General features: G+C 38.2%; 1 protein-coding gene across 1 annotated transcript in view; it reads right to left on the bottom strand.

Moving 5' to 3' along the window:
- Positions 1-22,548, bottom strand: part of LOC134753541 (neurofibromin) — a 98,470-nt gene that overhangs the window by 9,986 nt on the left and 65,936 nt on the right. The window contains exons 49-58 of the mRNA XM_063689452.1: positions 20,671-20,865; positions 20,223-20,302; positions 17,090-17,223; positions 16,219-16,359; positions 14,355-14,434; positions 13,516-13,688; positions 12,991-13,103; positions 11,138-11,243; positions 8,247-8,317; positions 1,237-1,329 (exon numbers count right to left, since the gene is read on the bottom strand). Coding sequence (XP_063545522.1) covers positions 1,237-1,329; positions 8,247-8,317; positions 11,138-11,243; positions 12,991-13,103; positions 13,516-13,688; positions 14,355-14,434; positions 16,219-16,359; positions 17,090-17,223; positions 20,223-20,302; positions 20,671-20,865 — 1,186 coding nt within the window. The remainder of the gene's footprint in view (positions 1-1,236; positions 1,330-8,246; positions 8,318-11,137; positions 11,244-12,990; positions 13,104-13,515; positions 13,689-14,354; positions 14,435-16,218; positions 16,360-17,089; positions 17,224-20,222; positions 20,303-20,670; positions 20,866-22,548) is intronic.

The following is a 22,548-nucleotide window of genomic DNA, read 5'->3' as shown; positions in this document are numbered from 1 at the left end:
TGCCGTGCTGCATGCTGTGTGCTCGCCCTTCGCTGTCCGTTTGTAATATAGAACATAACCATGGCAACACACACTCACATCTAGACCACTATCGGCGTCCTGTTCCGCGCGCGCGGCGTCACCCGAAGTGCCGTACTGCATGCTGTGTGCTCGTCCTGCGCTGTCCGTTTGTAATATAGAACGTAACCATGGCAACACAGACACTCACATCTAGACCACTATCGGCGTCCTGTTTCGCGCACGCGGCGTCACCCGAAGTGCCGTGCTGCATGCTGTGTGCTCGTCCTGCGCTGTCCGTTTGTAATATAGAACGTAACCATGGCAACACAGACACTCACATCTAGACCACTATCGGCGTCCTGTTTCGCGCACGCGGCGTCACCTGAAGTGCCGTGCTGCATGCTGTGTGCTCGCCCTTCGCTGTCCGTTTGTAATATAGAACATAACCATGGCAACACACACTCACATCTAGACCACTATCGGCGTCCTGTTCCGCGCGCGCGGCGTCACCCGAAGTGCCGTGCTGCATGCTGTGTGCTCGCCCTTCGCTGTCCGTTTGTAATATAGAACATAACCATGGCAACACACACTCACATCTAGACCACTATCGGCGTCCTGTTCCGCGCGCGCGGCGTCACCCGAAGTGCCGTGCTGCATGCTGTGTGCTCGTCCTGCGCTGTCCGTTTGTAATATAGAACGTAACCATGGCAACACAGACACTCACATCTAGACCACTATCGGCGTCCTGTTTCGCGCACGCGGCGTCACCCGAAGTGCCGTGCTGCATGCTGTGTGCTCGTCCTGCGCTGTCCGTTTGTAATATAGAACGTAACCATGGCAACACAGACACTCACATCTAGACCACTATCGGCGTCCTGTTTCGCGCACGCGGCGTCACCCGAAGTGCCGTGCTGCATGCTGTGTGCTCGCCCTTCGCTGTCCGTTTGTAATATAGAACATAACCATGGCAACACACACTCACATCTAGACCACTATCGGCGTCCTGTTCCGCGCGCGCGGCGTCACCCGAAGTGCCGTGCTGCATGCTGTGTGCTCGCCCTTCGCTGTCCGTTTGTAATATAGAACATAACCATGGCAACACACACACACTCACATCTAGACCACTATCGGCGTCCTGTTCCGCGCGCGCGGCGTCACCCGAAGTGCCGTGCTGCATGCTGTGTGCTCGCCCTTCGCTGTCCGTTTGTAATATAGAACATAATCATGGCAACACACACTCACATCTAGACCACTATCGGCGTCCTGTTCCGCGCGCGCGGCGTCACCCGAAGTGCCGTGCTGCATGCTGTGTGCTCGTCCTTCGCTGTCCTGTGATTTGTAATACGTTAGTATGTGGTAGTATGGAGTGGGGCACATTGACATATATGAGGACGGGGTTGGGTGTGATCCCGAAGATTACACTTTAAAATTAAGTCATTTCAATTTTTTATACAAACATATAATCACGTCTATAGTCGAATTATAATTTAAGGTTAATAAAGTGAAGTTATGTAATAAAGGCGAATTTATCTTGCGAGTTTTTGGCAACCCTTATTTTCAATTAATAATAGTTTGATGATTGTTATAATATGAGTATGATTATACAAGGTAGCTAAAAAATAAATGCATTCCCGTTGCCAGGGAGGTTTTGGGATTATACTGAGCAACTTTTACTATGGGACCAACCACGAAATCGCGAAAAAAAAATTAACCCCTATAGAAATGGACCACTCAAAATGTATGAAACTGCCAAATTTTTTTTCGCGATTTCGGGGTTGGTCCCATAGTAAAAGTTGCTCTATATAATCCCAAAACCTTATTTTTTACACGAAAAATACAATATTTTGTATAAAAAAATTGAATTACGTACACATTGGTATCATTCGGGATCACACCAATACAAATGGCGACAAATACCACATAGGGTAGGAGGGGGCACAATACACTCCAAAAAGCTAAATTTAATCATCTAGTTTAAAGCTATGGATGGTTGGTTTAACTTTCAATTTTAAACTATTTCTCTAGTCTAGGTACAAACTTGTCACACAGATAACAAACTAAAGTCGTTTTAAGGGTCCCCGGGCAAGCTCGGTTCTCCATACAAACGTTGTTCCGCTCTCATTTTAAAACGAGTGGCTAGTTTGCTCTGAAAATTTGTACTTACAATAGGATAAGGTATATCTATGTCTGTAATTAGTTTATGTAGCTTCAGATACCATAGTTAAAAAAATACAGCCAATTCAAGTTTTTCATATAATACTTGTTTTTGCTCTATTTCGTTTGTTTTATAAACTGGAGTTATATAAATTAATTACAGACCTAGATATACCTCATGTCATTGTATGTGCCAAGTTTCATTACAATCCAACACGTAGTTTTAAAATGAGAACGAACTCCGTTTGTATGGGAAGGTGAAATTCGGCCGAGCTTGCCGGGGACTCTTAATAACAAAAAATCCGTGAGACACAGACACATTTAATATATTAAAACGGGTACAGTCAACAGCAATAAATACTAAGCGGGCGAGGCGTTCAAAATGATCTTGACGCGACTTTATTGTTAGGGGTCATCCATTAATTACGTCACACGAATTTCTAGGTTTCTTGACCCCTCTCCCCTGGTGTGACGTCACATTTTTGGCAATTTTGTTTTCATCGAAATCGGCAATTCGATTTTAATATTTTTCCAAAATATTTTTGACAAAAGAAATATTAGTCATTTTATAACACAAAATCGATTAGGTAAGAAAATTAAACGAATAAAACCTATTATCGTTCCAAAAACTCGTTATATGACATTACAACGAATAAAAAAAATCGGTTACTGATGAGTGATGAAGTTAAAGTGACGTCACAAAGTTTGTGGCTCCCCCCTCCCCCTTGTCACAACATGTCACATTTTCTTGACCCCCTCCCTCCCCCTAAAGGTGTAAATAACTATTCAAATTAATAAAGATAAAAAAAAACTAAAAATAGGAGAAAAATAATAAGCAAAATAATTTGAATATATGGGATAAGTTTGCTCTTTAGTAAATAATTTAACTGCATCACTAAATATGTATGTGTTAAGGTGTGATGTAATTAATGGATGATCCCTTAAGAGAATAAAAGCGTGTCAAGGTAATTTTGAACACCTCGCCCGCTTAGCAACATCTGCTTCTGACTGTACACGTATTTTGAAGCCGAAGATTGCTGGATATGTTTCGCTCCATAACGAGAATGTTCTTGTTCAGTCTGGGTCGGTTTGCCAACGCGTGCTCCCGTTGAAGCTGCTCGTTATGGATGAAAACATGTCGAGCAATATATGCCTTTAATGGGGCCCACTGACTATCAGTCCGCCGGACGACATCGGCCAATCAGTCGTTCGGAACTGTCAAACTTTTGTTCTAGCTGACAGGCCGATATCGTCCGGCGGACTGATAGTCAGTGGGCCCCTTAATACGCAAAAGACCCGTTCTGATATATTTAATAAAGTCTTTTTTGTCCCTGATACTCAAGTATGGACACAACATAAAGTTCTGTCCATACCGACTGCGCCAGTCGATTTTTTTCCACTCAACAAAGTTATTCTATCATTTTCAGCTTAGTAAAATGCGAGAGAATTACCGCATTTGCTAATAAGTTGTCGGGATCGAGCATGCAGTCTCGGGGTGAAGCTAGAATATAAAAAATCTACATTTCTAAGGTCAGAAATCCAGCTAGGCTCAAGCTTTTTGTAAGTGTAAGTGTTAAGGAGCGATTTCTCAAATTTTTGTGCAAAAAGTATTTTTTTATCTCAAGAATAACTTTTCGAGATTTTTTTACTCAAAGCCAGCACAAAAGAGTTCATTGTACAGTCGCTATTAGATATATCGGAGCGGCCAGGGTGCTCACAAATATCTGAACACGCCTGTATTGACAAGGCATTAGAATGCGTGTTCAGATATTTTTGAGTACCTCGCCCGGTCGGATATAACTGATGGCGAATGTACTATAAGCCCTTACCATTTTGACACCAAATCTCGGTTTAAGATCCTTTTACGGTTTGGTTAAATCGGACCTAATATGTTAACTAAAGTCACAAAAGTGTACCGTCAACCGGGGTGAATAGGGATGGCTGGGGTGAATAGGGACAAAACTTAAAAAAGTGATTTGCCTGACAATTTCTTTAAAAATAAATACCCACATGCATTGTATTATTCGATTGAAGATAATCGCAAGTTTTGTATGATACAATTTGTGTGGGATTTTTTTAAGAAATTGTCACCTTTTAAGTTTTGTCCCTATTCACCCCAGCCATCCCTATTCACCCCGGTTGACGGTACTTAGAAACAAGCAGGTAGTAGCAGGTACCTACTTGACTTGTGCAATTAAGTGTTTATTACTTACTTAAATGTTAATTTTCATTTAAATTAAACTTTAATTTATCCAAAGCGTGTTGTGCCATCTATTGTGAATTGTAACACTTACTCGTATTCACTAAGTAAAAGTGTATAATATAACATTTTTAGTGGTTTGCGTGTAAATGCTGATTACTTTTGGCATATTAAAATGTGTCCCATCCATGAATATGTGTATTTATTTGTAACTTACATATAAAAACCTAAACTCAGTCCCTCAAAGTAAAGAAAATCAACTTCAAAAAAATATTACAATGTATGTACTCACTACTCACTCACAAGTGTAATGAAAACGTGTGTGTACAGGAATTACGAACTTGTGTCAATGGAGCCCTCGCTTTGGCTTCGGGCTTCAATTCACACTCGTTCGTAAATTCTTGTTTACCGCTCTAAATACACAATGTAAGTATTATTTTAGAAAATTGGCTTGTAAAGATGTTATACTTTTTCGAAGTCGATTAAAAAAAAAATACTGAGCCTCAAATGTGTACACAAATTTGAATCTTAATCCACGGACATAAGATCCAACATATCTTACCCTCGGTGGCCCTATTGTGTCTTTTGACGTTGGTACTGAGAAAGACCTCTGGGTCTTAAAAAGCATTCTAGCCGATGTCTATACAAGCAAAGCGAACGTTGGTACAAGATGCGTCATATTCGTCGGAAGATAACATAAGATAGGGTATGTAACGAATATACACGTTTGCAATTATATTAAGTTGATGATAGGGTAACAAAATAAGTTATATTTGATTGTTAAAAAGAAATTTATAGGTAATAGACAAAGCAAAATGACATTGTTATTTCAAAGCATTATAAACCGGTTTTTTTATAGAAAAATATAATACATGGTACATTGTAAATACACATTTTTTTTAAACCGTCGATTTAATGATGTAAGATGACATGAAATGAACATCACAAAAAAATATTTTACAAATGACAATTGTAACATAAAAAATGTGTTTGGGTGATGAAATCATTTACATTTTACACGTATACGCAATATTGTACGTCATGTTCGTTACACAAGAATAACAACAAAGATAAGATAACGAATATAAACGCAAGCGGGTACAATGAAAATATCAATGCATACAAACGATACAATTGAACCAATCCAAGAAACAGTTGCATGAAAGAACACATTATGATGTAGTATGAATCAATAGAAGTGTCATATTGTACTGAAAAGATAAGAGTTTAGACACGATGATGGCAGGTGGAAATTTAAAGACATCTGTATTTATCTGACGTAATAGTCGTCCATAAATTATAGTATATTTTCAAACTCGATGGGCAGTGTTTGTACTAACCCTAGATTTAAGTATTAGTATGTATGTTACTAACACATTATGGACTTATTTGTTCAAAATAAATTATTATTGATTGATTGATTGATTGAGTGTGACAGGTCACCTATCTTCCTATATAATTTATAACCTAAAATCTACTATACATCACACGAAGTTCATGAGGTTTTGAACCCTTACCCCATTACTAGACTTATATTGACCGGGATACCCCACCCCACTCCCCCCTCCCCTCTTTGTCACACCTGGTGTACTGTTTTGAATGAAGGTTAAAGTCCTTTTAAGTCGCGTTCAAAAGACGAATGATTTTACTCGGAACTTAAAATTCGATTTTTTTAAAATTAGGCTTAAACGACCACTACCAACCTACCAACACTATTTATCGAATCCTCCAAATGTTTTTTTTGTTATTTCAATATTAATCTACGAGGCGGTCATTAATTACGTGAAGCTTGTTTGAAGATTTTTATACAGTACTTTTTTCAATAGGGATCTGTTTTCAATTGTCAAAAGACTTTTTGTCTATTTTTAATAATATTTCCATCTGCCATAGAAAAAACAAAGTAAATAATAAATATAATACATGTTCTATGTACTCTACTGTCATGGTCGGAAGATACGTCGTTACATGTCAAAACATCACGGGTGGCATGTCAAACCAACACACAAGCTGTCCTGTCAAAGTAAGTTTAACTAAAAAAGCCGATTTTTGCTTGTCTACGTGGGAAAGTGAAAAATGAGGGCTAACGCGTATGAATTCGCCGCTAGGGGTGCTAGTGTAGATGGTGGTCTTTTCCATAGTTCGAAATGTCAAATGTCACTTGTCACTTCAATGACTGACAGCTGTTCTTTAGTCTTTTGGACCACCATCAACAGAGGCGCCAACTGGTGAGCAAAAAAACGATAGCCCTCATTAACTTAAAATTTAAATCGTTTAAAATGCCAAATAAATATTTACTTTGTCAAGCACAAAGTCTTTATATACTTATTTGTATTTCTACAAATACTAAAAAGTACGGAACCTTCGGTGGGCGAGTACGACTCGCACTTGTCTGGTTTTGAAAGTCACTTTTGCAAAATATTCCTTCTTACTCTTCGATTTATGTCGTAAAATCTGGATTTTATTTATGTTCCTGGAAATAGGACGTAGGATTTTCAAATAAAGTTTTCGAAATTAAAGTGAATTTTATTGAAAATGTTAATTTTTTTATGTTTATAGCATGTTACTTAAGTTTTTTTAAGGCACCGTACCCAAATGGTAAAAACGGGACCCTATTACTAAGACTCCGCTGTCTGTCTGTCCGTCTGTCACCAGGCTGTATCTCATGACCGTGATAGCTAGACAGTTGAAATTTTCACAGATGATGTATTTCTATTGCCGCTATAACAACAAATACTAAAAACAGAATAAAATAAATATTTAAGTGAGGCTCCGATACAACAAACGTGATTTTTTTTGCCGTTTTTTGCGTAATGGTACGGTACCCTTCGTGCGCGAGTCCGACTCGCACTTGGCCGGTTTTTTTTTTTTCAAATAAAGTTTTCAAAATTAAAGTGAATTTTATTAAAAATGTTAAATCTTTTATGTTTATAGCATATTAGATGTTTTTTTATTTATTTAGTCATCTTTCCCAACGTGGACTTAATTTTGTATTATAAACTATAATATTATAAATCATAATGAAAAATAACTCCGAGCCATTCCTTTTAACTAAACATTGACATACTTTTGCTTAATGATTTATTTCCAAGGGTGAAATAAATGGCTATATTGTTTTGTATTTAGAAAATATTTGGAGCATTTTCTATGAAAAGGGACCTTATTGTCGATGGCGCTTACGCCGCACAGCGTCGCGCGGCATTGTATTTATATCGGAGCATCGTTTATAATGGCGTAAGCGCCATCGACAATAAGGTCCCTTTTTATAGGAAATACCACATTTGTGCTAGTGTCTCCAAGCCATCTCTGCATGGCATTTGCAATGGCAAAGTGTGGCAATGTCCTCATTAATATTAAATTTCTATGAAAATGTTACACTCTCTCACTTTGCACTATTTAAGTCTGTGCATAGTTAGCTTAGCACTCTATAGGGGATATTAATGCAATGTTCTGCCACCAGAGTGCAGCACTAGCCTTTATAGTAAACCATAGAGTAACTTATACATACTGTACCTTTAACAGGTTATTGACAAGTTTTCAGAGATAATAAAATATGACATTGATGCATCAAGGCGGTTTGTTTACAGAGAGAAATTTCGCTATCTGCCTCTTTATCGCTCGAATATGCAAGAGTGACAGAGATGTTAGATAACGAAATTTCGATTGTCTTATTTCGCGATACACCCTCAGATTGTGCTACAGGCGCCACCTACGCAGAGTTTCGCGTAATATTCCCTATTATCGCCAGTTTTTTGAGATTTGATCAATTTAATAACCGTTTACTACAGTTAACGAAAAAAACTTAAGCTAAGTAATAATTTCACCCTTAGAAGCTTGATACTCGCATATAGTTTACGTGTGTATGTATGTTTGTATGAAATCTGAAAGCCGTTACCTGATGCGGCATGTTAATGAAATGCGGGCTGTGTCCACCGCTACTGGATTGTTGCATTGTGGGGGATTTACCTGCGAAATTATGTATTTGTTAGCCCCATTTCCTATTAACTCCTCGGCAAGCTCGGTTCTCCATACAAACGTAGTTCCGCTCTCATTTTAAAACGACTAGCCAATTGCTCTGAAACTTTGTACTTACAATAGGATAAGGTATATCTATGTCTGTAATTAGTTTATGTAGCTTCAGATACCATAGTTAAAAAAATACACCGAATTTAAGTTTTTCATACAAAAGCTTGTTTTTGCTCTATTTCGTTAGTTTTATAAACTGGAATTATATAAACTAATTATAGACCTAGATATACCTGATGTTATTGTATGTGCAAAGTTTCATTACAATCCAACATGCAGTTTTAAAATGAGAACTAAACTCCGTTTGTATGGAAAGGTGAAAGGCAGAGCTTGCCCGGAATCTTAAATGATACTTTTGTCTTCGCAATTTTAATTTTAAAACTGGAGGAGAGCATACGTAAACATGGTTGTCAATCTTCTCGCATGCCCTATTGTAATGGATGAAATAACTTCTAAAAATAGCTGTCTACAAAGTACCAACCACACCGGAGCTTGACGCAGCTTATTGCACATTGGCGGAGCGTCCTTAAAACTCGTTTGGCATCGGCTTCCCGAATTTTCAACCAGTATACTAATACTCTAAGAACAAATTAAATTATTTTCTATGAACATATTTTAATTTGTGTTTTTTCAAGTATACACACTACTATTTAAGAGGCCGTAGTCGATTTTGGAGCAAAAATTTTAAATTGATAGATTAAGTCGTTGAAATTATACACGTTTTGTTACGTAATATCTAAATAACAAGTATTGGTTTCTATTAGCACGTCTTCTCATCTTGCCTTTTAATAATGAGGTCGCAAGCGTGCGTCACCGGTAATATATGAAAAGAAGAGCAGTTTTTAAAAATTCATCAAAAATTTATGGTGGTAAATTATACAAATTGATATATAAGAATAGTTTCAACAAATGTTGTAGATTGTTTAAGTATCAAAATTACGTTGAAATTAAGTCGATTTTCAGAGAAATTGTCACTTGTTTTGAAGTAATTTCTGGAGAAAATTGATTTCGTTTAACTTTCATTTACACTACTTCAAAGTCATAATAATAAAAATGTAGTCTGATAAACGTTAAGTACAGGATATGTGTAATACAAAATTACCATGTTTAGCCGTCCAAACTTTACGAAATTTACAAATAAGAGCGACAAAATCAGTGCTTTACGCGCGTTTACCTAAACGTCCATCAGAAAAGCAAACATTACTAATTTAGTGAGTCTGTTTTCAACAAATTGATCTGATAAAAGGTTCGTCGGATAAGAAGATGCGCTAATAGAAACCTTAATAGTACTTGTTATTTCAATTAGGTAACAAAAGGTGTACAATTTCACCGACTAAATCTATCAATTTTACATTTTTGCGACTAAAATCGACACCGGCCTCTTAAACTATAAACTGAAATAAATGTCATATACGAAGGTAAAAATGACCATAGCCTCCAGTGTCCAGGGGTCGTAGCACGGTACGCTTATCACAAGCTTATCACCATGCCTGTCACGTTCTAACATGTATGTGAGTGCGAAAGTGACGGACTTAGTGATAGGGGAACCATGCTGCGCGGGCTGAGCTGGAATCGAACCAGCGTCCCCCGTTTACCGGACAGGTGCCGAACCGCTCGGCTATCCGGTCACGGTGGCATGGGCCACCACAATCCACAAAAACAAACAAATAGGGCGCCACAAGCCACCGTGACCGGATAGCCGAGCGGTTCAGGCACCTGTCCGGTAAACGGGGGACGCTGGTTCGATTCCAGCTCTGGACACTGGAGGCTTTGGTCATTTTTACCTTCGTATATGACATTTATTTCATTTTATTGTATACTAATAGTACCAAAGAGAACTGATTGATGACTAGTACTCGAGGGTAGCCTCGCCGACGGATTAATTATAGTTTTTATTTATATTTCCTAAATGTATAAATCTTGACCTGTAATTTATATTACCAATAAAGTATGAGTATGAGTAATAGAGAGGTAAAGTCTAAGAAAAAAAAGTGCCCTTAATTTGACATCCAAAACCGATGGCGGTGTACTGCGTCATATGTTTCGCGGTCACTGAATTGTCAAACGTCAACTTTTGACAATCAGAGTTACGAATGTTCCATAGACATAGTATATACAAGTAATTATAGACATGAAACCGAGCGACCAGGGGTAAGAGAAAGTCATATTCATGTATTGACATGTATAATCCTTTTTCTCTTTCACTCTTATAAATTTCGGTATTTCGCCATCGCCTCCTACATATGCTGCCATAACCCGACCATGAAAAAAAAACCCGATCGGTGATAAGGACAAAGCATGGCACTATTTTCTCTTTCCTCTTATAGGAATCGCAATAAGACTATCTTTCTCTATCAAAGAGTGTCAGGCCCTTGCCGCAAAATGTATGGATCTGTACAGCGCCATCTCGTTTACCTGTCAAATTCGAAACACGAAGTCTTAGATTTTACGCATCTTAATCAACGTATCTTTGGTAGTATTTATCATAGCTCATAAGAATAGGAAAATATTAATAGAAAGAAGAAAGAAAGAAAGAAAAAGCATTTATTAGCATAACATAAAATAAGACTAAAACTAGAAATATACACAGAATGAGGTTGCGCTAAATGGTCCTTACTCAGCTTGGTGTCACGGTGTGAGCCAACATGGCACACTCCGCGACGCTGATTTTCAGTAAGGCCCAGTAGATGGACTAGTGAACACAATGTAAAAAATAAATAAGGGAAAGCTATCGGTAAATATCGGTAATAAGTATCTTACCACCATGTGCTGATGATATAGCAGCCTGGTCCAAGACGTCCCAGGACTTCTGCCGCCGACTCTGGCACGAGCTGCTGGATGTGGAAGGCTGGATCAGCATTGAGGACTGAAACACATTCGAATATTGCCTTAATTGTTTTGCCTACACACATATCATAAACCCTCTATGATGCGTAATATTACGCACCCACTAAGTATACTCCTCCTTAAGTCGAGTAGGCGTCGTAGTAGTTACTATTATACAACTAACTGTCGAATCGGCGACGCATATAAGACGACTATGCAACTAAATGGGTATTAAAACGACCATTACTCAACTTTTTTATGTCTTTAAGTTGAATAAGATGCGACCAAATCGCGTCGTATAAACGTATATACGACGTTTATACGACCACTAAATTTGGTCGCATAAACCTTTATTCTGCCTCGAATTGTTAGTTGGGATTAATGTCATTACCGATTAAATTTCATTATTTTCCCTTTTTTCCGACGTTTCAGCTAGGTTGCACTAGCTGTGGTCACGAAAGACTGACGTCCCGGCAAAATGTCAATTGAGATTTTGGTAAACAACACTAAACTACCCGACATTAGTTTATATAAATGTTGTGCCGTGGACAATAAACATTAAACAGAAACGGGTAGATAAATATATTTGTCTACCCAGAACATTTATGTTATATTATGAGTACGTATGGTCGGATACCTTATCTGTACAGCTAAGCGTGGCATATAAGTTATAATATTATAGACCTACATAGTCAATGTCAATTATTTTTAATTATTCTCTACAATTTTTAGGGTTCCGTACCCAAAGGGTAAAAACGGGACCCTATTACTAAGACTCCGCTGTCCGTCTGTCTGTCTGTCTGTCTGTCACCAGGCAGTATCTCATGATCCGTGATAGCTAGACAGTTGAAATTTTCGCAGATGATGTATTTCTGTTGCCGCTATAACAACAAATACTAAAAAGTACGGAACCCTCGGTGCGCGAGTCCGACTCGCACTTGGGTGGGTTTTTTTGACTTTCATAAAGTGACTGTATTAATCTATTTTGAATAAAAATATTATGATTATGAGTACAAAACGAGACAGTTTAAAGCTCTATGATACGTTCAGAAACCGCAAATTACGGATAGCATAAAGAGAATCGATTTAATAATGACATTAAAGTTACGAACATCTCTGAAGTACAAAGCAATTTTATTTGACCTCATTTCTAGTAGTCGAGGTGACGTTTTAATGAGTGTGTGATCAAATGCCGCAATGGCGGTCGTAACATGCGGTTCCTGAACTCATCATAGAGAGCTTATAATATGTGCGTAGATAAAGCAGTCTATGTAACTGTACGTAACTGGCTTCTTGTTTTCAAGAAACTCGCTTTTAGCTCGTTTCCAACGTACACGTATTTTAATGCCTTTCATTATGTAGTAGTCACATAAACTACCATTAATGCTATTATTTAACTTATTCTTGTATTTATACTTCTTCAAATTGCCGTCAGCTTACTCTTCTAAATCGGAATATCATTTCACATCAAAATATTTAGATCAGTACAGTTTTTACTCACTATTATTTTTGGTCGCTTTTGGCGACATGTTTCGGATTCTTTGGGAATCCTTCCTCAGGCACGAGTGTCCGCGGCGGTTGTACGTCGTGTACTCCGAACCGTACTGATCTAAATATTTTGAAATATGTCTCACAATAGTTTAAGTTCGATTTCACATCAAGTTGAAAACCATACACCTGCGATATGTGCAATAGTTGTTATAAGTAGCTGAGTAAGAAATGTGGACTTTATTGTCTTAATAAAGAAATTATTTATTTATTTATTATTTATTAAAAAACAACTATACCTGATGGTGATCCACGGTGGGACAGTAATGGTCACAGTTGTCCGGCAGCCATTTTGGAAGCGAGTGCTTCACGTGGCACCGGGAACGGACTTCTTCACTCACACACACCAATGCTGCAACAAATACATGTTTTTAGGGTTCCGTACCCAAAGGGTAAAAACGGGACCCTATTACTAAGACTCCGCTGTCTGTCTGTCTGTCCGTCTGTCACCAGGCTGTATCTCATGAACCGTGATAGCTAGACAGTTGAAATTTTCACAGATGATGTATTTCTGTTCCCGCTATAACAACAAATAGGTACTAAAAACAGAATAAAATAAATATGCTCCCATACAACAGACGTGATTTTTTTAAACTATTAAGAGTAGGTAATTTGATTGTGACGTCACATGCTAGTGTTTCATATAAATTCCATAGTAGCAAGATCGTTTTGACAGTTCGAAAAAAGAAACTGATTTGACTAGTAGGCAAATACCCTATTGTGAGTGGGTGTGGGGGGGGAGGGAGTTACTAGCATGCACCAACCTGTGAGATAAGCGACGGTGACCGGCGTGACGTGGAACTTGTCGGCGTGGCGCGCCGTGATGGCCAGCAGCGCGGCCAGCACGCGGCACGTGCGCGACACGGACGCCGCTAGAGGGTGCCGGTAGCCCTTCAGCAGGTGCCCGACCAGGGCGAAGTGGAAGTTGGACCGGAAGCTGGAAAATTGTTATTTGTGCAACAAGAGAGGAAAGTTGGTTTTTCTTGCGAGTGTTTATTTTGAGTCCTGAAAAAGCGAAAGAATCAATAACACGAAATGTAAAATAACTTTGCTCTCGTGTTGCACACATAATTTTTCACCTCAGTAGTGAGAACATGTTAAAGGTTAAAATGTATTTCGGATTACACAGAATAATACAGAAAAAAATATGTAATAAAAGTATAAAGTGGCAGTTCATGGCCTTCACTAAATTAAAAAGCTACTTTGTTTCACTCCCTGGAGTGAGGAAAGTCGCACTATCCTCACTCCAGGGAGTGACGAAAGAAGGCTTCTTCGAGCTGTTGAGGTGAAAAAAATAATTATGTCATTGAAATTCTATAATATTTGACGTACATATACACGGTGGCCAAAAAATAAGTGCATTCCCGTTGCCAGGGAGGTTTTGGGATTATACTGAGAAACTTTTACTATGGGACCAACCCCGAAACCCAGACTTTCCGTTTGTCGCGACATCTATTGTCAAGTAGCATTACCGATAATTCCGCTACTTGGCGCTAGATGATACGAAAATAATAGTCTTTTTGGTAACAAAACTGGTGCATGGAGTGAGCACTGTATGAATATAGAAATTAAAATAATTTAAAGCACATGAAAACAATATTACCTCAAACCCACGGCGTGATCCATTTGCTTGAAATGCCATTCCAGCGGTTCTCTCGTCTCCATCATCACTTGCTCTAAAGTCTGAAAAATTACGATAATGTAACTTTTTCATGCGGTCTAAGAAGCATGACCTAGAAAGGCAGATTATCTTGGGTCAAATGGATGGCAAGCGCGGGCGAGGAAAAGCACCCACGAGATGGTCTGATGGTGTGAAGAGGGTGGTTGGCGGCAACATGCAGTGCGTGACTCATGTGGCTTATGACCGCACACTATGGAGACGGAGCATACATGGTCGCGATCCTCAGCAATGAGGGACCGAGGAAGAAGAAGAACTTTTTCAAACTAAACTAAACTGTGGAATGAACTGTCGCCTGCGGTATTTCCGGACCGATATGACCTTCAAACCTTCAAGAAAAGAGCGTATTCCCATCTCAAAGGCCGGCGACGCGCTTATAACCCCTCTGGTGTTGCGGGTGTCCATGGGCGGCGGTAATCGCTTACCATCAGGTGATCCGTCTGCTCGTTTGCCTCCTATTTCATAAAAAAAACCCCCTAAGTTTATTAAATGGATCGTACAGGAGGATCTGGTAAAAACTCGGAAAATTGTTAAGGGTGATGTATAATAAAGTTTCGTGAAAGTCAGCCGCCGTTCCGTCAGTGGATCGAGACACGACAGCCACACAAATACGCAAAAGAATATTTGAGCTTTATGCTTTATTCGGGCATAAAATTATACCTATACATTCTATCCAAAAGTGTGACACAAATAAGGCGTTTCCTCCCTTTAATGTAATATTAATTTGCAACTGCGAAATACACCCCAGGCCAAAAGTATGGAAACAAGCTTGTATTTCAATAGAAAAGTGTGATCTTTTAAGCGATGGATTTCATACTACTCATTGAAAATTTGGTAAAAATAATAATAAAAGTAAATTACTCTGGCTGTGATAGTTGGCAATTCAACATTTTGTCATGTAATTAAAGGGTAGGTATAATTATTCAAAGATTTATTATGTAACTTTTTCCTACTTTATTTTTTAGCTTTTTGACAATATTTTAGGATAATATTGTCTTCGGTTACCGCGAACGCTGTAAAGGGTTCGAAACGTCGGGATGTATTATAAATTCAATATACGCGATATAATCCGTTTCCTTAGTTTTATTTCATAATATTTTAGGATGTTTTGATATTAAGCGTGTATTTTTAATCTTTTGGGTTTGTATAATGTAAGTCTTAGTTTACAAATATATACACAACAAAGATAGAAACATGAGAAATTAAAGAAAACAACGTTGTTTTCATACTTTTGGCCTGGGGTGTACATTTGTTTAAATTTTAAATGCATATTGTTTCCAAATGTATACAAAGCAATAATGATGTATAATTAATTATAATACGCTGAATTAATTAATTATATTACATTAATTAATTTAATCATGCATTTAAGGGGTATTTAATCTACGCAATATTTTTATTTACAAAAATTACATTCGTTTTAAGACAAAATGTGGGAAAATTTGAAAAAATCCTGAATTTGATGATTTTTAGTATGTGATTTTGGACGTTTTTTTCGGGGTTTGTAATTATTTTATATTTAAAAACTTTATCATAGGTGTATTACAAATAGTGTACCTTTCTGATGTCAGTAAGATTTTTCATATATCTCTTGCTGAAAATTATATATTTACATAAATATGATTTAGCCTGTGCAACTTCTAACACTGATTTTTCAGTGAAAATCGATGTAATATTTTTTTTACATTTTTTCCCATAATCAGCAAACAATTAGGTGACACATATATTAATATCGGGCAAAAGGAAAAAATCATGCATTTAAGGGTTAAAAAACATAAGTGCACCTTACCTTATGTTCAAACTGTCCCTGCGAGTCGAGAGTATGCAGGTTCTGCTCCAGGAGCGACAGCCCAGCCGCGTACAAAGTGGGATCGTCTAGTTGCAACACCGAGAGACCCACCCAGAATAGGGCCGTATGGATTGGGGATTCCTAAGAACAAATATATCATCATCATCATCCTCGCGTTTGTCCAATCACCAATCCTAGTCACAGTAATAAAGCATTCCCACCGCGTTCATTATTTGTTTAACATTTTAATTTTTAAGTGACTTCATCGCACTTGCGCAATAAGCGTGCTATTTCACGCATGTGCAGCGGGAGCTAAAGTCCATTTTACTCCCACGGTAGTTATAGTTTTTTTTTAATAATGTCATTAACTCATACGAACAAGTAGGTTCCAAGTAAAATACATGTTAAAAATCAAGTTATAAAATGAGTTTTACTTTCAAAATACTAACGCTGTAACGTTTATAATTTTTTTGTTTTGTTTATGATTAAAAATATTTAATAAAAATGACAAGATGGCGGACGAATGTCTGAAATGTTACCGTATTTAAGAATTATTTCGCTTAAAATTAGTTTTTTCTTTGCAAGTGTGATGAAAAACATTGTGTGTAACTCCGGGGGTAAAAATATTGCTAACATAAGTCTGTAATTCACTCCAGCCTGCGGCTGTCGTGAATATATAGACCTCATGGGCAATATTCTACTTGCTACCCTCGTTGCACAATGCAAATTTCGTTGCAAATTTTTAATAAAGTGAGTTGTTGTTAGGCAAGTTTTTATTTTCAATTTAAATTTCTAGTCAATTTCCTTTTTTGTAGTATATACTTACTCTAAGGAGTCTAAGGCTGATTGAAGTAATTGTGGAAGTACTTACCGGGTATAAAAGTGGTTGCAGCCGCGTCAGGCACATAATAAGGGCTTCTAATAAAGCCAAGTCGTTGAAAGATTCGAGGGCCTTCACTAATATCCGTAGAAGCTGTTTCATGTCGTCGTCAGTTACGTTTTTACCTGAAAAATAAGTTTTTATGTTTTATAGCTGTTTATTATTTACAACGACGGGACTTAATCGCGTAAAATAGTTTTAAATTTACCTCGGCAGACGGCGTTGTCCCCGTGGTCTCGGAGAAGACTGTCTTCTCCGAGACCACGGGGACAACGCCGTCCTCGAAACGTCGGAGGTAAATTTAAAACTATTTTATGCGATTAAGTCCCGTCGTTGTATATAATAATGAGTAAAAATCGTGAAAGTTTAAATCAGTGTTATAGCTGTTTTTGCAGTTTTCTTTCTTCTTGTTCGTGTAAAGGGAACAAAATTCTTAAAATTAAATTTTTGTCTGCCAATGTTTTGCCACTTCTAACCCTCGGGGTGTGGCCCTCAGGAGATCTTCCTCAGAGCACATCGTTGAGCACAGAGAACACTGTCTCATGTGTATTGTTGTTTGGGTTACTCCACACTCGCAGAATGTATCACCTTGTCGCCCAATTCCCCATCTCAGGAGGTTATCTTTTGACCGACCAACTCCCGTCCTAAGTCTGTTTAGGGCTTTCCATACTTCCTTAGGCGCGACTAGAGGGTAACTCAGTTTTTTTTTCTGACGGAAGTAACGCTCAGTAGTGACACACGCACAATAGGACACACGTCAAAGTGCCAACATAGCGATAAACGTCATCGTCAAAGAAGTTTTCCTACAATCGCGCGTGAAGATTACACGCACATCACACTTTTTTTTAACAGGCAACTAAATACTCATCGAGACAGTTATAATAACACAATAAGGTAGTTGACACATGTTGAATTTTATAACTAAATCTAGATAAATAGATAGAAAATGAGCAATTTATCACAATAAATTGGAAACTTAAAAATATATGGGAATAATAAATAACTTCAGTTTCATCATTCATCTTCCTCGCGTTGTCCCGGCATTTTGCCACGGCTCATGGGAGCCTGGGGTCCGCTTGGCAACTAATCCCAAGAATTGGCGTAGGCACTAGTTTTTACGAAAGCGACTGCCATCTGACCTTCCAACCCAGGGGGGAAACTAGGCCTTGTTGGGATTAGTCCGGTTTCCTCACGATGTTTTCCTTCACCGAAAAGCGACTGGCGAGCGAAATAACTTCAGTTAAAAAAAAAAATTCCAAATAGGAAAAAAAGAATGGGACCATTCGATTCCTTACATTTTATTTAAAAAAAATTGTATTGCAATAATATGCGTTTATACGCAATATTTCACCGACAAAATCGCAATTTCCTCGTTTTCAACGGCTTCTAAGCAATTAGCTCCATGCATGAATTTATTTTTATTTTTGGATTCATAATTTATATCGTTGGAACACCGGAAATGATAAAAATACTTTTGTAAACCTTAACATTATTTTATTAAAAAATATCTGAAATGTTGAAAATTTTTGAGCGGTTGAAACGCTCATAATTTTTGGCGCGAATTCGACAGAGCGTGATGACGTCACACGTTGGGCGGCCCAACTGACGTTTGCTACTAATGACACTAATCTGTCGAACGCGTGACGTCACGTGGCATTTCGAGCGTTTCGCTCACTAGCTTTTCGCGGGCAAGTTTTTGTATTTTTTATTTATAATTTTAAGTAATTAAATGGTAATTTAAAAACGGAAATGCATTTGTAACATGATATAACGGTAACAAACATCCGAATAAAACATATTTCGTTCAAAAATAAACTTCATGCATGAGGCTAATTGCGACGTTACATGCTGACGTCACGATATTTTATACAACACAATATGTTAGAAGCGTTTCGTCAGTAAAGTGCGGTGCCAGACTTTGACCATCATTTGTGACTTTTGCATTGCTTTAAGACAATGGGTCCCATACAGACATTTCATCCTCAAAACAAACCTGATCGACTGATACCATTATTAGGTTGCGTGTTTTATCACAGAGTTCCTATGGCCACCTCCTGTGCTGTGCTCATCATCAGATCAGCTCGATGGTACCATAATTGCCTTGTCACCCGTCTTACATAGTATGTGAAGTTTCAGCTCAATCGTATGATAGAAAGTGGGTCTAATGGGGTTGGTAACTGTCATAGGTTTGCATAGATGGCGCCATCATAGCTTGCCCCTTTCTCTAGTTGAGTTCTATTAGAGAAAATAATAGTACTAGGTACAGAAGATTCACTCTCTAACAAATCGCGTCTATTACGACAGATATGACCGCTAGGTGGCGCATGCGCGAGCAGGCGTCCGTTCCGTAGCGGTGCGCGGCAACAACTATGGCTAGACACCAAAATTGGTGTGGGTCGCATGTACTTGTAGCGATGCGACGAAATTGCGGAGTGAGCCACGCCTGGTTCTATGAGATATGGCTTAAAGGGCATAAAATTCCAGTGAAAAACAAGAATTTGACACAGTTCTAGGGATTGACAGGCCAAGCTATGCTGGCGCCATCTGCTAAACACTTCGACTGGCCAACCCTATTTAGATTAACCCGAATAATCCGAACATACATACCAGGGATGTTGCGGATGCCGATTTTTTGACATAGATGGATGGATGCGGATGTCGAGATTAGGCACGTAAAAACGTCAAATATTACACTTTAGTAATTTTTATAAAACAAAAACCAAACTTTTAGTACTTGAACAAGAATTAGGAGCCCCACCAATCGCATTACTATACTAAAGTCCAAATAAAACGAACTTTTCACTTCTTGTCGCTGTCCATCATAGGCTAAAGTGCTCGATCGACTAATCACAAAAACGAAATGAGATTCCTATTGGCTAATGACGAAATTACCTAGCACTTACCGCGCCGCTAAGACGCCTACCTACCTGTTCCACATCCGCATCCGCATTAAGCTCCGCATCGATTTTATGCGGATGCGGATGTTGAAAATAATGCGGAAGTTCCGCGGTTGCGGATGCGGATGCGAATATTCGCAACATCCCTGATACATACATTGCAAGTAAAATGAAAGCTTGTAAAGCGAATTTGGTGTAGTAGGAAACGTTTAGGTTGAGTTACTTACTGATACAACCGAACACGATGAGAGCGCGCGGTTGCAACGCTGGGTTGAAACAGAAGGCGAAGCTCTTGGCCAGGGAAGTCCTGTTAACAACAACGACGTTATGAATGATTTTTAGGGTTCCGTACCCAAAGGGAATAACGGGACCCTATTAATACGACTCCGCTGTCCGTCTGTCTGTCACAGGGCTGTATCTCATGAACCGTGTTACCTAGAGTAGACAGTTGAAATTTTCTGTATTTCTGTTGCCGCTATAACAACAAATACTAAAAAGTACGGAACCCTCGGTGGGCCAGTCCGACTCGCACGTGTCCGGTTTTTTTTAGTACGGTTCAGGAGCATACTTATTTACAAAATTAACAATACATAATATAACATAATTATACAATTACAATGGCACAGCGCCATCTAGCGAGATATTCAGTAAACCGTATTGTATGAAAACACTTACCATGTGGTCAGCCAATCGCAGTGCGGTATATCCCTCATGCAGGCCTCCATGATCTCAAGTAGGGCGTCGGTGATAGTCTCCAATGACTGCAGGGGGAGTCTCTCGCGGTCGGAGTGGGGCGGCGGGGCGGGTAGGGCTCCGCTGCTGGACGAGGTACCGGATTCGGTGCAGGCTGTGTACGAATGCTCAGAGTACCTAAAAATAGGTTAAGTTAGTTTTTAGTTTTTGAAAAAATAACACAAATAACACAATCAAAGGAAAACTTGACCTCGTTTATATGGGCGTTTATATAGGCGGTACAAAGAGGATATAATAAGATAGAGCGGTACTGTCATAGTAAATTTTGTAACCACTGTAAATTCACTGCCATCTATCGACATACCTTGAAACTAAAAATGAAGATTTATAAAAATACGTTAAATTGTATTTAAATATGGATAAATGATTTTTTTATTTGCATTAATTATTTTTATATGATTTTGACCCATGTTCTTTAACGGATATGCGTTAAAATTATAAATAACAAACGAAACCGTCAACGCCCTCTATACGAGAGTAGGCCAAAACTAGTGGCGCCCTCTGATCGAGAATCAATATTTCGTGATTTTCGAGGCACGTTTTTTCCTTAGACTGTATCCATCTATTACGGATCTATCTTTGGGCGGTAGTTAATATTTTGTTTGTCTTAATTTTCTATGTTTAATAATGTTTGTATTTTATATGTCAATGTAAATTTTTTAATGTGTCGTTGGCGTACGTGTCGCCATTAATTTTTCGATTAAGCCAGGTCCCCACAGAAAACCAGCGCCACGGTTTGCCGCGGCACTATGCTGAGTGGGGATCCTTTTTAGAATAGAATAGAATAGAATGAGATTTTATTCGTAAGCACAAACAAACAAGACATTACATAATACAAAAAAAAAAAAAAAAAAAAAAAATTAAAGTGCCACGCAATGGCCTCATCTCAGCATGTTGCTGGTGACTTCCAGCGCTGATCTCCCGATGAGACCATCAGGTGAGAAGAATCACGGAAGGCAACAGACAAGAAGAAGTTTTTGGCGTCCAAATGTTTTTTTGTCTGCATGCTTTTCTTTTTTTATATACTATGTTGTGGCGTCAAATAAATGTATTTTCTTTATTTTTCTTTTTTTCTTTATAAAATTATTTATTAGAATAAAAAAATATTATGGCTTGTTATAACAAAGTTTCACAAAATTTCATATCAAGTTGGAGATTGTGTATGATATTCTAACTCTATTTTCTGTAAATAAAAAGATATGGCCTAAATAAATTCCAAAAATAAATATACATCTATAAATAAATGAATGAATTATGAAATGTATTTGTATTGGTAGTAAATTTTGTATTTTGTAAGCTGTTATTTATTTTTTAATTTATTTGTAATGTACTTTTGACAATAAAAAAGAGATTGTAAAATCCTACTTGATTAAATTAAATTCTATTCTATTCTAATAAATATTTACATACAAGATATATACAGTGGTACTACGTAAACGAAATTAATAACTAGCTTAAATCTAAAATAGGCCCTTGAGGCATTGTACCAAGGATGCTGGCGGCATTTCCCCGCTGTATCGCAATGCTGATACGTTGTGCGAGAAAGCCGCCAGCTCTTCGGTCACCAGTTACGTCAACCAGACGCTTCGCGATTTCTGCAAACAACTTATGCGCGCTGGGACCCCATGGACCTAGAGTTTCAACTCCAAATGGAACGAAATGATACTCTCTTCTAATAAATAAGATCAAATTTCGTATAAATTTAATCAAGCTTTAATATCTGCTCACAGACTCCGTTGGTTGGGCCATCTTGAGCGAATGGATGAAGACCAATTGGCGAGAGGTCGCACAGGACCGAGA

Source organism: Cydia strobilella, chromosome 27, assembly GCF_947568885.1.
Source record: "Cydia strobilella chromosome 27, ilCydStro3.1, whole genome shotgun sequence".
Taxonomy (NCBI): domain Eukaryota; kingdom Metazoa; phylum Arthropoda; class Insecta; order Lepidoptera; family Tortricidae; genus Cydia; species Cydia strobilella.
The sequence above is the reverse complement of the archived record's forward strand: the minus strand, read 5'-3'. Positions and strand labels throughout refer to the sequence as shown.